The sequence below is a fragment of the Zeus faber genome, assembly GCF_960531495.2.
Source record: "Zeus faber genome assembly, chromosome: 7".
NCBI lineage: Eukaryota > Metazoa > Chordata > Actinopteri > Zeiformes > Zeidae > Zeus > Zeus faber.
The window spans coordinates 3896219-3917038 of record NC_137203.1 but is presented as its reverse complement, the minus strand read 5'-3'; the positions used below and the strand labels follow the sequence as shown (position 1 = coordinate 3917038).

At 48.3% G+C, this 20820-nt stretch overlaps 1 protein-coding gene across 1 annotated transcript; it reads right to left on the bottom strand.

The window, feature by feature from the left end:
* Positions 1-998: 998 nt before the first annotated feature.
* On the bottom strand, positions 999-19874 carry susd2 (sushi domain containing 2). Its single transcript, XM_080003765.1, has 14 exons — positions 19643-19874; positions 18485-18689; positions 17313-17461; positions 16875-17214; positions 16470-16671; positions 16130-16215; positions 15771-16039; positions 15011-15154; positions 14086-14244; positions 13058-13309; positions 10860-11138; positions 10577-10753; positions 4248-4344; positions 999-1741 (listed from the first exon to the last, which is right to left on the bottom strand). The coding sequence occupies exons 1-14, from the start codon at positions 19710-19712 to the stop codon at positions 1699-1701; spliced, it is 2472 nt and encodes an 823-aa protein (XP_079859891.1). The 5' UTR covers positions 19713-19874; the 3' UTR covers positions 999-1698.
* Positions 19875-20820: the final 946 nt, after the last annotated feature.

Below are 20820 nucleotides of genomic sequence, written 5' to 3'. Positions count from 1 at the left end.
TTGACTCTCAAAATTTAATTTTCATATCAATGACCCTCAGTTTGATCCGCATTAGACCACAGATCCCATCTGATAAGATTTAGTCTCTGGGACCCAAATCTGGGAAGATTTATTGTCAGATACGATCTCATGTCGACAACAGTCAGACAGGAAACAGTGAAACTAGCATCCAAAAAAAACCAAAATCATTATTGTACACTCTGCAACAGTGAGGCTGGGGGCCCCCTGGAACCTCTTGAAGGATTGTTCCCCCGTGTTGAGAACCACCGGCATGCAGCCCCGCGGTGCGGCACTCGGGACGCGGGGCGGATGTGTTATGGGGGGATGGAGGTCGGGGGTCCCCGAGGCGGACGAGGAAGCGGCAGCGACACCGTCTCCAGAGGCGCCGACGGATCCAGCGCCGCTCGGCCGGCGTCCGGGAGGACGTCCCACCGCGGGCGGCACTTCAAAGCCCCGCCCGTCAACAGGGCCAGGTTATTTCAATTAGTGCCTCCCCGGCCGGACCCCCATCTCGCACTCCCGATGACCGGCCACATGGGAGCCCTGTCTTCTGTTTCCGTGACGCCCCGCCGCCCCAAAGGGTTTTTGTTTTGGAAAAGAGCGAGTCAGTTCAAAGAAACGGAGGGGGAGCGCCGGGAAACATGAGAAGACGGTCTGGGACGACCCTGCGGGAGCGCCGCCGGGGTCCATCTTTCTTCCTTTTGGTCTGAACGGGGGATGCATCCTGTCACACACACACACACACACACACACACACACACACACACACACACACACACACACACACACACACACACACACACACACACACACACACACACACACACACACACACACACACACACACACACAGTTGTGAAATGAAACTGCATCAAAAAGTAGAATTTGAAAATGCATTTATTGCTCCCCTCCATAATTCAGGAGAGTGCGGCTCACGGTATGACATCACGTTTCCGCGATCATCAAAAAATGCTTTGCCGGGCAGATGTCACAACACAACACGTGAAAAGCAGCACGAGGGGGGATTTCAGGTGAGGTCTGTTGAGGCTCCCGAGTCGGCGTCACCGTGCTCCACTTAGCCCGAGCGCGGCGCGGCCTCAACACATGGACGACATAACCGTTCGTGGCCTTTCAACCTCCACGCGATCAGGTTCATCCGCACTGCGAACACATCTGGTCCTATTTTGGAGCCGCTGAGAGAAGGCAGCGTTGATTATACCGATGATATCTCCCCAGCCGTATTTACACAATGCTCTCCGTAGCGAGGACAGCGCGTTCAGCCATCCGAAACAAGTAGGAAAAATAAAAACAATCACAGTGTTTTTCCCTTCATTCAATTCCCCGAATCCTCAGTGCGGATCATTACCGTGACCTGGACCCGTTCCAAACTAAACAGAGGCGGAAAACGGAGGAAAAGCGAGCGGCTCCCCCTCTAACCAGCGCCTGAGGTTTTCCTGTCGAGGTCGTAAGGTCAAAGCGAGGCAAACCTTGTGTCCTATGCAACACATATGAATCCCAAATGTTCAGCTCCCACAAATTAGTTTTGTGTATTTATTCTTTTTTTTTTTTTCCATTTTCCACCCGAACTGCGGTGAGACGCTGCAAAGCTGTGCCCGTCAAGCAGACATAGACAGCGCACGTATATGGAGGTCGCTGGGTGGAGAGCCGCCGTCTGAAATCCCAAAGCTCCTCGGACGTCTAGCCCATCACGTCGTGAATCTCGATCTGCTCCAGCTTCTCTCTGAAAACAGGAAAAAAAAACAAAAAAAAAAAACGAGGTATGCGTGACCAAACAAATCGCCATAAGGGGTCCCTTCTGTATCGACGTACTTTCACTGCCAAGATCTGTGAGAATAGGAGGGCACTGCTGTCGATTGGTTATTAGAAAAAGGACTTTTATTTTGATAAAAAACAAAAAAAAAAAATGTGATTAAATTTTAAAAATGGTGGAAAGATTTCTCAACACATTCCTTAATTACCCCTTGAGTAAAACTCAAACCGAAACCTCCAAACTCTCTAGTTCCTAACTAAAAAAGTATCTAAACAAAACCTTGAAATCTTAAATCATAAATTTAAAAAAATTATAAGATTCTTGCCGTGTGAATGGTTTTGGCCGAACATCCCGCGGTCAGGAGTGGGAACATAAGAGGGGACTGACGACAGATCCCAACACACCCTAAAACAGTGCAGGCCCCTCCGCCTTTTTCCATCCAATGGATTCGTCAATGGACATTTTTGTTTTGTCATTTTCAACTAACTGCCATGTCAGTATTCAGTTGTTGTGTTCAGTCTTGTAGCTTAAAGTCATCAACGCATGTGAACCAAACTTAGTTTCAGAAATTTCACACAGTTGTGAAATACCATTGTTGAGTTGGTGTTTTTCCTCTGATATTACACATTTTAATATCACACGCTTCCCATAAAGTTCTGGGATACACGGGCAGGTATTGTATCACCACATGCTGCTATCGTGTGATTATCGTCATGATGAATTTTTCCATCTTCGCCCGCCCGGCGCGACAAGTCATCAAAATTGGAAATTACCCAAAGGGTGAATTTATCGGTTGAAGCAATCTCAGATGAAGCTCTTGCCGAGATGGTTCCAGAATTATGGGAAAGAACCGACGCATCCGGTTTGAGCCCCCGCACCAGGTTTGGACACGAAACCCCCCCACCTTCTGAGTCATACTACGGAGGGGGTGTGGGCATGATGGTGCGCACGCACACGCGCGCACACACACACACACACACACACACACACACACACACACACACACACACACACACACACACACACACACACACACACACACACACACACACACACACACACACACACACACACACACACACACACACACACACACACACACACACCCCGCTCCTGGTGTAATGACTTTCTGACTCCAGGAGTGAACTTCCAGGAGACCTGTTGAAACCTGCGGAGTAACTCTAGATGTGGAAAGTACCCTAAGTGTCTTTCACACACACACACACACACACACACACACACACACACACACACACACACACACACACACACACACACACACACACACACACACACACACACACAGTAATATTGTGTCACAGCTTCTCTCCTCCAGACAAGTAGATCAGACGTGGTGCACACTGTAAGACTTCTACCTCCGTACACACACACACACACACACACACACACACACACACACACACTCACTCACACTCACACTCACACTCCTCCTCTCCCACACCTGGCCTCCCGTGATCAGAGCTCTCAGCTGGGGTCCCCGGCACGGTTGCGGCCCCGGAGGGAAAGCCCATTTTGAGCGTGCGAGCCCATAAAAAACGGGCCTTTAATTTTGCGCTGCAGCCCAGGAGCGAGACAGGAGCTCGCAGAGGAATGAGTCGCATCCTGGAGGCGATCACTTCACAGGGGAGAGTTATGGGCCAGCGTTAGTACGTGCTCCAGTCGGAGCGTCGGGGCACGTTGGAGGTGGAGCGGCCAGGTGGGCTCCATGGCTCCTGTCTTTGTAGTATGCTGGCTCAGCAGAGCACTTGGCTGAAGAGAGGATGAGGAGCGGAGGGAGCTCGTGAAGAAGCCGCGAGCGATAGACGCTTTATTCCCTTTTGCAGGTAACAGGTGCTTTCTGTTTTCAACACGTTACACCATCTATTGTCACATGAAAGGGTGATGGATGAGTGATGGAGGGAGCCTTCGCTGGAAAGCCTTGGAATCAAGGCAAATGAAAACCCAGGCCACATCAGTGGCTGATAACGCAGTAAAACTTCACAGCAGGATCCAACTTGCTGCCCTCACAAACAGCTTGTGAAGCAAAGCATTTAAGTTCTTATTCTACGATGTTTAAAGCCATGACTGTGATGAATATAAGTCAAATGTATATATTTGCCTTAGATTGTGTGTGAGGGTGCAGGGCCACTGCAGTCACATGATGCACATCGGAGCAAATGTAGGTTCGCATGGAACACACCCTGCGTCAGGCATGCAGTGCTGCAAAGTACACGTGTGTACTACAGTCCAGTGTACTTCACTATGTGAGTTAAAACATTCATGTCTTCATGGACATAACGTACAGTATAGTAGTGTCACGTTTGGAAATTGAAAAGATTTGCAAATTTCACTTTTTGTGCGAGAATACATGGGTTTCAATAACCAACTGTAAGCAGCTGATGAACGTAACAGTAATGTGTTTCTATGTGTGTGTGTGTGTGTGCGTGCGTGTGTGTGTGTGTGTGCGTGCGCGTACCTTTCTCGTTTCCTGTTGTTAAGTTTGATCATCACAGCCATTGTGATCAGTGTTGCCAAGGAGCCGACCGCACCCAGAACATATCCCAGGTTATCGTCTGCGGAGACACGGCGACACAGGATGAGACGCTCGCGACGCCTCCAGAGTTCCTCATCATTTGCCGCGATGTTCCTCGGAGCAGCGCGGTGGAAGGTACGGTTCCCCCCGTCCCCCGGTGTGTGTGTGTGTGTGTGTGTGTGTGTACAGCTACGCACACCGTCCGGGTTCCTTTCTTATGGATCCAAACACGCTGCGTGGCAGGCGGCGCACGTCGCCTGTTGAGGGGTTAGTGGGTTTGAGCTCATTTTATTCGGCACCTTCATGTGAGGTTGAAGAATTTTCCTTTGCAAAATTGCTCCTGGCTGCCCCTGGAGGAAGGACAGCTAGGATTGGAGAAACGCGGAGGACAAAATTCTCCACTTCAACATTACCTGCATGTGTGTGTGTGGATGTGTGTGTTCAGATCGTCGCCACTACCTCCATGCGCGTGTGTTGTATGTGCATTGCAGCCGTGAGATCAATAAATGATGATTCTCCTTCTTTAGCCGCTTTAACGTTGCATTAAGCTGCTCCGCTCTGCTGGGTTTGCCCAGAAAATAAATCGCAACAATAAGGACATTACAACTGGAAGGAGGTAGAAGGCCGTTTCTGCACCTGTTGGATGTTCGGGTTCCGTTAAGTCAGTCTCTCTCTCTCTCTCTCTCTCTCTCTCTCTCTCTCTCTCTCTCTCTCTCTCTCTCTCTCTCTCTCTCTCTCTCTCTCTCTCTCTCTCTCTCTCTCTCTCTCTCTCTCTCTCTCTCTCTCTCTCTCTCTCTCTCTCTCTCTCTCTCTCTCTCTCTCTCTCCCTCCCTCCCTCCCTCCCTCCCTCCCTCCCTCTCCCTCTCTCTCTCTCTCTGGGTTCTAATCAGTCCGGGTGCATGTGGCCAGTGTCTCCGGCTGTCGGATCCAGGAACCCGGCGGCTCGGGTTGGACAAGCCCTCCGCCCGAGCACCAGCACCCTGTTGACATTCTGAAATGACCATTTCCATCTCATTACTTTACTTAACCCCCGTAGGCGCTGCAGCTGGAGGGCCGGGCCCCACATCCAGTCTGGAGCGGTAAAGTGGCAGCTTGGGGGGGGGGGGGGGGGTGAGTCCTCAGAAAACTCTCCGAAAAACTTGGAAAACTGTCAACTTCCGGGGCCCATTTAGTTTGAATTCATGAAAACACCCCATTTTCAATCACCAGACTCCATTCACGTCGCAAACAGAAGATATCAATCAGTAATCACAAGCCCGCGCTGCAGCCGGGGAGGGGTTGCGGGACAAAAGCAAATGGGGTTTCATTTGGAGTTTGCCGCTTTGTGCCGTGGAAAGGCTTCGGCGCTGTCTGTGTAAACGGAATGTGACGGAGGGGAAGCGACACTGGAATTTATCTTCGGCGTCGATCAGAACAACGGAGCTCCGTGCCGACGACGCTCGCAGTCCCCGGGGGTTCATTCGCCGAGGGGCGATACACAGATATGCGCCACGTACTGCATATCTGCGGTGCGTACGTGTACACGCGGCGCGGGTCGCTCGCTCTGCTTGCCCGCTCTGCTTGCCCGCTCCGCCTCTGACCTTGGTCAGTGAAAATCGTCCAGACGCTGGGACAGAAAAGTGAGAACACAGCCTGCACACAGCGGCTCAGGGAGATAAAGGCGTCCAAAGCAATTAGATTCAGCTTCGATGGCTAACCTTTCCCGTGGTCTGGGACGCCGGGGCCGTGTGTGTGTGTGTAGTGTGTGTGTGCTTGTCTGGTATATAGTTATGTAATTCGTACGAATGAGTGCGTGTATGTATTCAGCCAAGTCGATTAAGAGGCATGGAAGACATTTGCGTTACGCAGCCTCACACATCAGCAGACACATTGCAGAGGCGGAGTGTTGGACTGACCGGCCCCCTGCGGCTTAAGGGGCGATAATGCCGGGCCCTAACGCTGCGTACGCAAGTTCAGTGCGTCGCAAAAGACAAAAAAACACAAACATCCTGTCTGCCTCCACAGCTCAGCAGCGCTGTCCTGTCCTATAATAATAATAATAATAATAATAATAATAATAAATATAGCCGCAGGCAGCAATACACAGGGTCCAGTTCAGTCGTGTAAGGCACGATTACAGTTTTCCGGGTTCTGTGAAACGCAGAACGAGTTACAATTTTCCAAGTTTACATTGAAAGCTGCGTAGTTTGCTTCACTCATTTCATAACTTTTTTTCAAGGCGTTCTGAGATTTGTTTGAGATTTGTCTTTTCTTTAACACGAGTGTGACTAAACATCTACGGATGGATGTTCTGTCCACTCCTTTATTGACTTGGTCGGGTCGCACTGAGGAAAACCTGCCGTGATCCAAGTCCGCTCTGTCCACTGCGAGGTTGCCGTTTTTCTTTTTTTACGTTAACGTCATTTTTTGGAACTCAATTGTGTATAAATAAAGAAATGTTTATTTTCAATGAAGCATCTTATTTGTCATGTGTTTTTTTACAATCACCGTGGACTTACGTCACAGAATGTTCCTCTTGTGCGGCTGAGTTTAAATGTCCCTCAAATCCTGTGTTTTAAAAATTACGATGGTTCCTGGATCATGCAGTGCGGAAACAAAAGAAAGCGACGGTTCCTCCAAAGCGAAAACGCCTTCTGTGACAGATTCTAGTTTTTGGGGTTTTGTGAAACGCAGAACAAGTTACCATTTTCCGAGTTCTTTTAAACGCAGCATCGGCTCAAGTTGTCTGTCTACGTGTAGAAAACTTTGGATGATGATGTCACAAAACGCCCCGCTCCTGAAACGAATCAAATTGTCTCAACATTCCTCTACTTCTGGTAAAATCACAACCGTTTTTCACTAATTCCTGCTCCAAAGGTACATCGATATTCATCAAACTCGACGACAAGACGTCCAAAACGTCCCGGTTCTAACGAGACCTCAACCATGTCTGTGTCTACTGCGGTTGTTGTGTTCCAGATACTTTTAGCCTGAAAAACGCCAACGAGATTAAAAATAAAAAAATGATTATTATAAAAAAATATAAAAAATAATAATAATGAATATTATTGTTATTATTATTATTATTATTATTATTATTATTGTTGTTAGGGGTCCAGCCCACACGCTTAGCTGCTGTCTGTGTTGCAGGACACTTGGAAAGATCAAATTAGGGTTTTAACATGAGTTACACCTCGTACACAATTGATGGTTGCTGGGTGTGTTGACTCGGACAGAAGCCGTTCAAAAGAAAGAAAGAAAGAAAAAAAGAAAGAGAAAAAAGAAAGAAAGTAGAAAAACACAGATTCTTTGCCATTACTTTTAATGCCGTCTTTGTCCCCGTCAGCTCGCACTCCAGGGACTTTGCAGGGCGGTGCTGGTGTAAGAGAAAAGATATATCTTTTTTTTTTTTTTTTTCCTCCAAAAAGATGAAAAGACAGCAAAAGGCGGAGGAGGAGGGCGGAACAGAAGGGAGCGGGCGGTGCGGACGCCCTTGCGCAGTGGACCTTCCCGCCCGGCGACCCTGCCACACTCGCTGACCGGACGCCCGGAACAAGCCCTCCACCCCCGTCTCATCTCGAGGGCGTTAGAACAAGCCTCAGAGGATCTCTCTATCCCTCCCCCCCTCTGTTTCTCTGTTTCTCTCCCTCTCTCTCTGTTTCTCTGTTTCTCTCCCTCTCTCTCTGTTTCTCTCTCTCGCTCCTTTCGCTCCATCATGGGCTGTCACCTTTCCCTTAATCTCTTTCTTCTCCTCTGCGTAGCGATACTATTAATACACCAGCGGCATTAGGAGGAGCGCAAGCCTTTCATTCCGCTGCCAGGCTCCCTATTTTTCAGATCCCGCCTCCGCTCCCTGTCACAGCGGCTCCAAACGAACCCACCTTCCCAGGACTTCCTGTCTGGTCTCGCCCGCAGAGAACTTCCTCAATCCTCTTGCGCGACGTCCGAGTTACGCCGTTCTCCCGCGCAGGCGCACCGCCAGGGACTTTCACTCCCGCGGGGGGGGACTTTCACTCCCCCCCCGCGGCGGTCGTGCGAGACCGATGCGGCCGTGGGCGGCTCCGACAGGAGGGAGCCCTCCGCCGGGCGTGTCCCCGGGGGGTCGCCAGGTGCGACTGGAGGCGGGGCTCGGCGTCGAACTCCTCGAACCTCTTTGCGTCGCCGTCCTCGCTCTGCGGCTCCCTCTCAGGGTTCTTCTTCCATTTGCTCCCCCCAGGGGCTGGTCCGGGGGCGAGGACGAGAGCGTTGATTTCAACGCGAAACGCGGCGCTTGTGAAACCCCTCCCCCCGGACACTGCGCGGCCATTCAGGAATGTCGAAAAAAAATACTTTTATGGTTTCGTGTCTGCGTAACTAGCAGCGAAGCGGTGTTTGCACGCTCTCTAACGTCGCGGAAATGAAAAAACGGTGACGTTTAAGTATCAATCATGTTGCCAGCTACCTCCGCCCACCCCGGGCTGCAGGTTGAGGACCCCTGGTCTGCGCCGCGGCGCGGGCGGGGTCAATATTTTCGACCTCTCGTCATTCAATGTTTATTTTTATTTTTTATCAGTTTTACCACGTTCACTCGCCCACAACGCAGCAAAGTTTCTTCCAAAACTGACGGTTCACAATCACTTCATGTCGCAATTCTTCATCCCGCTGTTGTGACGCACATTTCGCGCACACCCGTCTCGTGACCCGCATTTTCATACTCGTTGAAAAACAAACTACGTATGACCACAGAGCACACGCCGCTGAGCTGCACCGCACAGGCATGCCATCGCAGCCACGGCCGTTTGTGTAAGATTCCAGAAGTTGGAGCCTGCGTGCCGTTCTGTCTGAGCCCAAAAACATGCTTGTCTTGTTAAACAGCACAAAGGCAGCGCTTCTCCAACCACCGCATAATGTGAAATTAGCACACGGATCTGAGCCTCTGCAGCGTGTCAGAAACAAGCGATACGGCATTTAACTCTGGAGTGGGCTTCCTTCACATGCGGAGCGACCGGGCTCTCAGGGCCCGGAGGAAGGCCTTTGAAATGTCACATTTAAAAAAAAAAAGTGACTTGAAAGAAGAACAGCCCGTCTTATTAACCGCCGTTCATCTGAGAGCCTGCGCAGAGGCCCTGCCAGGCAGGTACGTCCGCGGGCTCCGCACCCGGCGGCGTTGCCTCCGTCCCAGATGTCCGTCGGGGGGGTGAGTCTCCGTTTTGTGGCACCAACCAGACAAACGCGCAGGACGTGGCTGCAGCCGCGAGGGGCTGAAGGTGAGGATGGAGTCAAGGGCGGAGTCAAGGCCTCCTCCGTCCTCCTGCTCATTGAGCGAGGCTCCTCCGTGGTGGTATGGAGTTTCTTTCAGGTATCATTCCTGCTTTTTTTTGGGTTTTTTTTTTTTCCCTCCATTCAACACAAAAGCATAACTCTAATTTAAACTAGATTCACTTCAACAAGATTTTAATATGGATGGAGTGTAAGGCTGTCGTGGGATTTTAGTTGGTAATTGCGATGTAATTGTGATTAACCATCTATTGACATTCACGTTTGAACATAAAAATATATTCTAATTAACCTAATTATGTAATATTTTCTAATCTATAATACAATTCTAATTCATTAAATTCTAATTAAACTGTAATCTAATCAGCTCATCCACTTTTAATTTATAGCCAAACTGCTAACGTTGGTTTAAAAGCCCATTTGCATTTGGATGGAAACTCAACAAAACAACAACAAACTCAGAACCACAACAGAATGAGGGAACCGCCCACCTGAGGAACATCTGCTGGGAAACAGCGCCACCCTGTGGTCACATCTGAGACCTGCGCTTCCCAGAGTCCATTGAGAGCCTACGGAGGAGGGACAGCGAACTGAACCTTTCCAGGGAACCCAGGTGGTTCCCATTTGACAAACCCCAGTCCACGCCAATCCCAGTCGGGGCTTTTAGGGCTTTGCGACTCCGCCCGAGCGACTCAGAGCAAAGTGGAATCCCTGCTTTCAAAGTGTCTGGCTAAAACACGAGACCTCAAGAGGTATTTCATTAAAGGACCCTATTATAAACTGCAGTGAATGTGAAACATGTGATCCGGTTGTGAGATCCACCGAATGCAACCAAGAGAGGGAATAAGGGGGGGGGGGGATTAAATCATTAAACACTTAGCGGATCAGAGGAACCACCATGTTGATAGTTCTAGGGCTTTCGTTTCACAGCCCTCAGTGGTCGGTAGCAGGGCTACTCTAAGTATTTATTCGGGGATCCTTCAGAATTGTAGCCGAATGTCTCAGGTTATCTCGGCGACTAGATATTTACGACCAACCTCGCAGACAGTAGGTCTGCTCCCCGGTCCACGTCCCGTTCTCCTGACAGGAGCGCCGGGTGGAGCCGTACAGCAGGAAACCTCCGTCGCAGGAGAACCACAGCGTTTGTCCCTGCGTGTAGCGCGTCCCGTTCTTCTTGCCGTGGCTCGGCGCGGGCAGCCACCCGCAGGACACCACTGGAGGGGGACGAGATCCGTGTTGAGGCGGGTACAGCCGATGAATAAATGCACAAATATTCAGAATTATGATGACAACTTTCTCAGGGTGGCCACCCCGCCGTACCCGGCTGCAGGTCCTGCACGAGGGCCCGGTGGCTCCTGTAGGCCCTCATGGTGGCGTTTCCCGTGGCCAGGCTGCGGCTGGTCAGGGTTTCGTATTTACAGAACGCTGCTCCGTCTCCGTAGCACATCGACAAGATGGCCGCCACCAGGGGGTCGTCGCGGCCCTCTGGGGGGCCAAACGCAGGGTGGAAGACGGGGTCGTGCGCTGGCCGCCGGTGGTAGGTGTCCAGAAGATACTGTGAGTCATACGTGAAAAGGGACGTCTCCTTGGATATCCTCCCTGCCGACAGCAGAAGAAATGGAGATGAGACGCCGCTGAGTTACTGATTGCAGGAAATAAATAACACAACAAAAATAACAGTTGGCCGGCAGAAATTTTGGACTTTGTTTCCAAGACGGCAGGCACCAACACAGATAAGGAAAGTTTGAAGGAAAAAGCGCAGGCATGAGGCATGAGGCACGCTGTAACAAGAAAAATGAATTATGATTTATTTTCAATATTTCTATGAAAGCTAATGTACCTACAGTATGTAATATATCTATCATGGGATGAGTTTTACTTTGTTGTATGATTGGCAGCTGGTGGCCCCTGGACAAAATAAGGCCTCCTCACAAAACAATTTTGCCCCACAAATGAATTAAGAAATGAAGGTGTTATTTTATTTTTATGTTTATATATTTATTTGATTTATATGATTCTTTTCACTAACTGCATTACGTTTTAAGAATCAGTTAGTTTCAGTTAGTTAGCGAGGTAGAAATTAGGTTAGCTATTATGTTCGGTTTAGTAACTATTATGCATAATCTCTGGGTGCGTTGCAAAGACATTTCACTGCATAAATGTATGAAAGTATGTATATGTATGAAAGTATATATATATATATGAAAGTATATATGTATTAAAGTATATATATGTATGAAAGCAGGTATATGTATGAAAGTATATATATGTATATGAAAGTATGTTTATGTATGAAAGTTATGTATATGTATGAAAGTATGTATATATGTATGAAAGTATATATGTATGAAAGTATGTATATGTACGAAAGTATGTATATGTATGAAAGTATATGTGTATGAAAGTATATATGTATGAAAGTATGTATATGTATGAAAGTATATATGTATAAAAGTATATATGTATGAAAGTATGTATATGTATGAAAGTATATATGTATAAAAGTATATATGTATGAAAGTATGTATATGTATGTGACAAATAAACCTCTTGAATTGAATGTTGAATCTTGAATACATGCATGCGCATCAAATAATCTTCATCATATGAGTAGTTTTCAATGTATTTAAAGCAGCAAGCAGCGATGACCGGGTCCTCTACGTGCAAGCGTCGGTGGGATGCAAGTCTGAAGGCAATCTGATAAATCTCCGGGGAGGAGTTTACGAGAGAAGCATAAGAATAACCAAAAAGTGACTAAAATGGCACCTTTAATTAAATATGGCCAACTTCCTGTTGGGTTTAGGTCATGGCGCCAATAGAATTTTTTTTTTTTAAGTCAAGTGATGTTACACATGTGTACAGAATTTAGTGAATTTTTGTGAAAAAATTTAAGACCCTAATTAAAATAAAAAGTTACCTCGCATTCTGAAAATGTCATTTTGGAAATGACGGGAGTCATGAAAGCATCTTGGCGCTCCGCTCCATTCAACCTCACCTTCTTCTCGTACGGAAAAAAAAGAACTGTCTGGTATTCTTTTATAAAGCGAAATCAGACAGTTGCTATGGCAACCACTTATGCCCACAAGTCTTTTTGAGCCGAATGAGGCTCGCATCACTTCTTAAAAAGTTTTTGTTTTATATAAGGTCTTGTTCACAGCTTTTTAGATTCCTTTCATGTACGTATTTCTCCTGTTTTATCCCCGTTTTTATTTTTATTCTCGTTGTTTCTTTGAAGTCCTACTTTGTCTTCTCGGACCTTTCAGATGCTTCGCGTCTTGTTGATCTGTAAATATTCATTGTGTTGTCAACCAGTTTGTGGATCTGTCTCTGAAAGTGGGCAATTCAATTGGGGAAACTTAAAAACAAATGTAGGATGAAAATGATATCGGTTAGCGTCTTCACTTGAAGCGGCCTCAGTGACGGCTGATAATGAAGACAATAAGACGTCCAAAGAATTACTCCATTCACCCACGCCAAACATAAAGGAGTCTGTACTGGCACGTGGGCTTCAGACTCACAGCTCGTTCCGAACCCGAAGATGTCTTCGGGCGTGGCAGCGACCGAGGGCACAACCTCTCCCCGGCCGGTCAGGAGGTCGTCCGAGGGGTCAGAGTTCATCTGGCCCAGCAGTCCCCGGGTGTGGTTGGCGAAGTCGGTCGGGAGCAGCACCGTCATGGCCATGCCGTCTTCCCGCGCGCGTGCCTCCACCCCGACCCCCGACGACAACATGACCGTCACTTTTTGGGGAGTGGGTGAGAAGACGAACGCCCCTGGAAAGGAAAGGTGGGTTTACAGACGGGACGTTGGGTCGCATTGAAGAGACCAGAGCGACAAAACATAATAATAATAATAATAATAATAATAATAATAATAATAATAATGATAATAATAATAATAATAATAATGTTGTTACTCATTTCATATTTTTTTCAAAATATTTAACATCGTGTTTCACTAATATTCTCCTTTAAAACGTTGAAAAAATACATCACCACTGTGATAGGCCAGTGGATAGGAACCACCCCTCAGATCATTAAAATGCTGTTTCTGTGTCGCTTGGGGTCAGATGAGCCACGTAAACATTTTGGAGATTTTCAAGTGGGTCATGATTTGGAGCCACTAGACTATTTTTTATTTTCAACTTTCATATTGTCATATATTTTCAAAAGTTCATATATATATATATATATATATATATATATATATATATATATTTTATTTATTTTTTTTTTAACAGGGTTTGCCCCATTGGACTGCGTTTAATCACAGTGAGAAGGCGCAGCAGAGTGGTAAGTTTTTCTAAATCCTTCAGTGATTTGTGCTATGAACAGTCAGAAACAATGGAAACCAACACTCCTCTCGAATAAGGCCGGGGGTGAAAAATACGCTGTTTAAGAATTACACTCAACACACCATCACAAGACTAAAGGGGGGAATCTGATTGATCTGAGCTGTTTCAACAGGCGACGATTTCACCGTTGTGAACGTCCACGTGGGTTTGAACACCCCCACGCACAGCGGGCTCCGCCCTGCCTCCGCCTCTCACCGCGCAGGTCCACCCAGCGTTGTTCACCGAAGGAAAGAACCTTCTGGTTCCTCAGGACCTGCAGCCGGTCCCCGCGCCGCGCGAGGCGAACCTCAACGGCGTCGGAGGAATTCTCCTTCACGGCGACGGAGGACAGCCGCGTGGCGCTGGCCAAGGAACCTGAACAGACCATAATAACATACAACAACAAGGCACCGTTTAGATGAGCCTCTCAGTCCTATCTCAATTGCTGAAGACGACCCGGCTGACAAACTCCTTTTGGCGTCGCCGGCGCCCCCGTGTACAAGGGCTTTGGCTTTAATCTCCATCAACGGACGAACGATCCGTGTCTTACAGCTCCACACGGATAGGAAGGAGGGGATGGAGGTGACTAAACCAATCATTTCCCGGCGCTAAATCGATCCCGGCCCGAATTGGCTCCCGGTGCGGGAGGTCTTACTTCTACTTACAGGTTTATTCCGGTGACATCAGACAAACCCCTGAAGCTGCAAGCCTCCCGCACCGCTGTAGTTAATAGAAAACCCACAGAACATTTACAGAGAACCTGACATTTAGCGTGAGAAAAAAATTAACCAAACAAAGAAAGTGACCTTCAAGGGGAATGAGCACAATTTTTTTTCAAGGCATTGACGTTTTTCCACTTGCTCAGAGGAAAAAAAATAAATAGAAAATTAATAAATGAACAAAGAAAAGATCAAATCAATCATTTTGCATGACTTTGATCTTTTTAGGTCCATTTTTTTTTTTTTTTTTTTTGTTTCAATCAATTTGTTTGAGTATTTCCGTACATATACAACATTCTCTTTTGTGCACACAAACAAAAGCGCACACACTGCGCACACGGCGCCGCCCGGCGGGAGGAAGAAGGCCAGAGGTTAGGATGAGAGGAGGGGCCACGGAGGCTGTCCTCCAGGAGGGAACTCACCGTTGTTCAGTGCCACCTGCTCCGTCCTGGCCTGGACGCTCAGCCCCCGGCGCGGTGCCTGCACCAGGTCGTACTCTCCTCTGCCGTTGAAGGTGTAGCGGAGCCCGTCGAACGTCACAAAGTGAGGGCCGCCGAGGACGGCGCCTGGAAACCACGCCTTCACATCTCAACACTTTTTGGCAACAAGCTCGTCGGTTTCAGTCAATGCGATCGACGCATAATATCTACTTTAGTAAAGACTGTTCCCTCAAACATTTGTTTTGTGCATTTTTGCTCGATATTATAGTATGGTAGTATAGTAGTATTGTATAATGGTAGTAGTATTGAAGAGTAGTATGGTAGTATAGTAGTATTGTATTATGGTAGTAGTATTGAAGAGTAGTATGGTAGTATAGTAGTAGCATAGTAGCAGAGTAGTATGGTACTAAAGTAGTATATTATGGTAGTAGAGGTGCAGAGAAGCATAGTAGTAGAGTAGTATGGTTGTAAAGTCGTAGAGTAGTATGGTAGTAGAGTAGTATGGTAGTAGTAGAGTAGTATGATAGTAGAGGCGCAGAGTAGCAAAGTAGTAGAGTTGTATGGTTGTTGAGTCGTAGAGTAGTATGGTAGTATAGTAGTAGAGCAGTATGGTAGTATAGTAGTAGAGCAGTATTGTAGTAGTATAGTAGAGTAGTATGGTAGTAGGGAGTAGTAGAGCAGTATGGTAGTAGTGTTGTATGGTAGTATAGTAGTACAGTATATAGCATCAGTATCTTCTCACCGGCTCTAGGCGGTCGGTAGGACTTGCAGCCACTTGAGGGCCGGAGTCTGAGGTAGACGTGGCAGAGAGGGGACCACAGGCAGCAGTAGTAGAAGCTCATGACGTCGTGGATCCAGTGCGAGAGTCCCGGGACCCGAGGGGGCTCTCTGTACGGGGGCGAGCCCCAGGCGTGAGCTCTGTCCGGGGTGCTGCCGCCGGTCGAATCCCCGGTCAGAACCTGGGCCCCCGAGCTATCGTAACAACACTGCTGCCCCGATCCATACTGTGGACTGGAGAGGGTGACGGGAAACGTATACAGTACGGTATTCTTATAGGAAATGTAAAAATATTTCATTATAGACTTTTTCCTGCGTCCTTACCTGGCCTGGATTGCCCTCACGCAGTGCACGCTCCCGGGGTGATAGGTGCACACACTGCCCTTCTCAATGTCACAACCATGATCAGTCTGAAAAAGCATGGAGAATAGAGGGAGCAGGATCCAAACGTTATTATTGCACATTCTCTGGCGGTGCTAACATCTTGTACATTTAATATCGGTCAAGTTTAACTACTGTATTAATCATTTTGCTGAGGACCGACTGGAACCTCTTGAGGGGCCCCTGGGGGTACCCGGCCCCCTTGTTGAGAACCGCCACTCTAAATGACAGAGCTACACATTTAGACAGCTGAGAGGTGGTGTTTTAGGTCTGGGGAACTTGCATAAAACCTCCCCGTGTCCGCCCGGGCTTGGGCCAAAGTACAAGGACAGTCCATGATCTCCCCCAGGAAGTTTGGGAGGCTCTTCTCCCGCGCGTCCCACTCCAGACACCTGTTCTCCGCCCAGGCTGCAGAGTTGTCTCTAAAGGCCTGCTCCATGTGCCAGGCTAAGGCGTGGGTGTCGCTCCACAGCGCCTGGACATCCCTGTGTCCAGAAAACAACATCATAAGCTTTGACTTATCTCCCACCTGGCTAATAATTCCTAAATGTGTTTTGGTCAACTGCAAAACTCAATCAGTGGAAGCAATAAGTATGGTGTGTACGTTCTACCCTTTAACCGGAGATAAACATGCAAAGTGTAAAATGAATATGAACCTTTTGGGACTTAAATTGCTGACAAGGAATACCTCGCTCCCTCTGACGCGGCGCCGGCACTGACCCGGATGCTGCCGAGCTCCCATCTGGAGTGCGCCGGCTCTGCGGCTCTGGGGACGAAGTTGAAGGTCCCTCTGTTGGGCAGCCCCCTCCCCAGCGAGTACAGGTAGGTCCACCCCACTCCCTCCGTGGCCGCCGCCCCGCCCGCCTCCCGGTAGCCCCACAGCTCCACGTTGACCGAGTCCGCTCCCAGGGCGGAGACGTTCCACGCCATCCACAGCGCTCCGGCCGTGCCGGGCGTTCCGTAATACTGCCACCGGGTGGAGTTCACTAGGGAGACTCTGAGGGACGGCTCCAGCTTGCCGGGGAGGACTTCAGGGAGGACGGAGGGGAGGGGACAGGAGCGGGTGAAACTGTTAGAACCCACCAGACGCATCACATCACAGGTCTAGTGGAAATGTCCTGCTCACCCGACAAATACTCTCCGGCTCGATCAAAATGTGTCCCGTCCGTAGAGACCTGGAAGGGCACCCACCCGGTCTGGTGCAGCAGAGGCGAGACACAGTGGCCGCGCCCCTCAGCATCCACAACACCCGGGACGTCGATCTCACCGTTGAACCTAAAACAGGGCGGCAAAGTACGTACACTCCTTGACATTTGTTTCGTACACGTCTCCACCTCTTCTAACGCGGTGTAGCAGCACCGCCCTGGCTGACGTTAGCTCGGGCAGATCTTCTCTAAGGGTTAAATCAAACTGAGAACCATTTTGACGACATGGTGGAGGATAAAAATCCATATCACTGTTCAGTTCATGAGTGGTCCTCTATCATCATATTGTAGTAGCCCAAAATGAAAACAAGGAGAGTGGCTCACTATATGACTTTTACCTGGAAAAGACTTTCTCTCAACTACCATATGGCTCAGTGTAGTGAAGCATGGATTCTACAACAGACGGTGCTGTATATTTATATTGTACTGACGTGATAATTCATTGTTTCATGCTGTCCAGCCCTATGACCGAAGGATGGAAGCAGAGCGTTTGGAATGCGGCGTGGGGTCAGTGCAAGAGATGAACTTTATCATAACAGTCTAGGGCGTGGCATCTGCAATCTGTCTGGGGCCAGATTTTCAACCTGTTTTTCAGCACATTTCAACATGTAGCTTTGTTCTCTCTTTTTTTTTTTTTTTTAACCCCAAAGCTGCACTTCACTCAATGAAAAACCTAGAAAATATCTCAACCAATTACAAAAAATGTAGTAGTTTGACATGAGCAAATACATTTTTGCTCATTATTTTCTTCAGTTTTATAGTCTTTATACTGTTTCAGCATAGTTATAGGTTTGTTAGGGTTGTTGAATTACCTTAAGCCATTCAGGTATTTCTTCCATTAATCTATGAACAACAAACATATTACAACTTCACCGACTAGCTGAATAAAAGATGTGTAATATCCATGACTACTGGGGAATTGAAGAATTAACTGTGATTTGTTGAGACAGGAGGGAGACAGCGGGGACATTACAGTTTCGTTTTGAACAGATGGTTCAATTTTATCAACAGTTCCCAGTTCAATTCCATCCTTCAAATGTATGAAAAGGTTTTTTTGAAAAAAGCACACGACGCACTCATCCTCAGCACAGACCTGCAGAGGAGGCTCTGCCCAGGACGGAAGGCCACGTTGAGGATGCCCAGGGCGCGGCCCCCCAGCATGGAGCTGGAGGAGGGGAGCACCTGGAGGCAGAAGCGGCCGTAGTCCTCGCAGCAGCTCTGCAGGGACACGCAGGCGGCGCGGCAGGAGCATCCACCCGAGGGCGACGCGGAGCCACACCGGAGCCGGCACGTCTCGCCTGGCGGGGCAAAGAGGTTGTCGGCGTTACCGTCTTCCCCACCTCCGCCCGCCCGCCCCAACCGCATCGCTGCCGGGTCCCATCCGTTCAGACCTCACCCTCACCCCGCTGGCACCGACCCGTCTACCCCGCGAGCGTCTCTTTCCCCTCCACCGTCTTCTATTTAAATGGAAAAAACCTCCCTTAACTCCACCGGTTCTACCTGCTCACCTGGCTGAGCCACCAGGACGCCCCCTGCCCGTTTCTAGAGAATGGTCCGCGCTGACCGTGACACGCAGTCGGTTTGATACGGTGACAGGTGTACTTCAGACCAAAGTGTCTGATCGAGGACGCCACGTAATGTCATCGTTGTTATTGATTCGGGCAAAGTTCCATCGAGATCAGGGTCTTTTGCAAAGGAGACCTGTTCTCATACTAACACACGGGCACACACGGGCAGATACAGACATTTTAAGAAATATTAAAGCAACGGACGGACGGCGGTTTAAGATCCAAATTCAAAATCAGTTTTGCGTAATCGATCAAGATCCTGGGTCGAGATATTGATAAGTACCACTCGGGGCCACAAACGACCTGGGGGCCACTTCGAGGGAAACCCGACCTGTTCGCTTTGTTTTGTGCTAGAAATATCTCCCTTGTGATCTATTGAATTGTGTTTCATGCTTTGAAAACATGAAGTACATTTGTGTGGATTACTTAAGCGTCGTGATTTGAAGAGGTTATTTGCGGGCCGCATGTATCAGTATATTATCTGATTATATATATTATTATATTATATATATTATTATTATGAGACCTCCGATTTATGACGTCATGGATGCGTAAAAAGGCAGATAACAGACAACCACTACTGTAGATGTTAGAATAGAAGAAGTGCTTGCCCAACAATTCCAATATGAACAGCAACATGAAGCCACTTTTTTATTCGCTGCAAAGAAATAAATAGGACTTACCAGTTACTCTTGATGGGACCATAACAAATAATCCCAATAGGAAAATAGTTTTTCTAAATCGAACCCTCATGTCTAAATATAATTTATTGGGGGAAAAAAACAACAACAATAATAAGTAAATTCCCTGTTTTGTGATTGCAGTTCTCTTCTGTGCGGAACCAGGACCAGGTGGCCGCTGTACCAACGGGACCTTACGAACTACACCACTGAATTGCCACACCCCGTATGACGTCACAGCCCACCTCTCGCCAGTTACACATTTAAACGTCGGATGTGCGTGACGGGCAAAGGGGAAGCGTCCGCGTCACATTCGGTCGGAAAAGCTCGTTTCCTCGTTGGGCGATCGCGCGAACGACTTTCTGAAATGACTCGGGCGCCGGGGGTCACTCCGGCGACACAGTGAACCCTCCGCTCACACACCGAAAATCAAGTACCAATGAAATCCAGGGGCAAACACCCCCCCCCACACAAAAAACACAGTCCGAATGTATTCGCCAAGATTCGTACGGAACGATATAGATGTACTTTCACGGCCCGCGGACACGGAGCACGTCGACGGAACGTAAACGGTCGAGTCGAACCTCCCACCTCTGAACGAACCCCCGCGACCAGGTGGACGTCGGGGACGTCATAGCGATATCGACGATTCCAGATTCAAGAGGTTTATTCGTCACGTACGCACATGCAGTGAAATGTCAAGATAGCCCACAGAACGCGTGTCCATTTCCCCATCAGTTCCAGGGGGACAGAGTCAATTGGGTGTTGATGCGGGACGCGAGAACACGCGAAATAAATGACGCTCAAATAACTACAAGTCCCACAACCGCACCGCGCTGCGTTCCAGACCTCCAGACTCGGAAAAATCTGAACTAAAACCTCGAGCGCTTTTAACTTAGATGCGGGGGAAAAAAAACTTTATAGTTCTGACACTTGTGCAGATGCTTGTGGAGCAGAAGTCACAGACGTGTCACACAAACATACGTTTACTGCGGGCGTCCATTTCCCCCCCCCCCGAAATGAGGAAACGGAAGGACACTTCAGAGTGTGATTTCCCAGCTCGGAAAGACCGAATTCTCGACTCCCATCGGAATGCAGCACATGCGATTTCACTCTTATAACTTATTCGGAGCTTGTTGTCGTTTGCAGAACGGTCATATTAAAGTTTACATGGGACATAA

Bases quoted from the DNA above. Each gene is read 5' to 3' on its own strand.
- susd2 (XM_080003765.1), bottom strand. From the start codon at position 19,712: ATGAGGGTTCGATTTAGAAAAACTATTTTCCTATTGGGATTATTTGTT. The intron at 17,215-17,312 runs GTGAGCAGGACA...TCCTCCCTGAAG, and splicing joins AGCCGGAGAGTATTTGTCGG to TCCTCCCCGGCAAGCTGGAG. The intron at 13,310-14,085 runs GTGAGAGGCGGA...TTTCCTTTCCAG, and splicing joins ACGCTGGGTGGACCTGCGCG to GGGCGTTCGTCTTCTCACCC.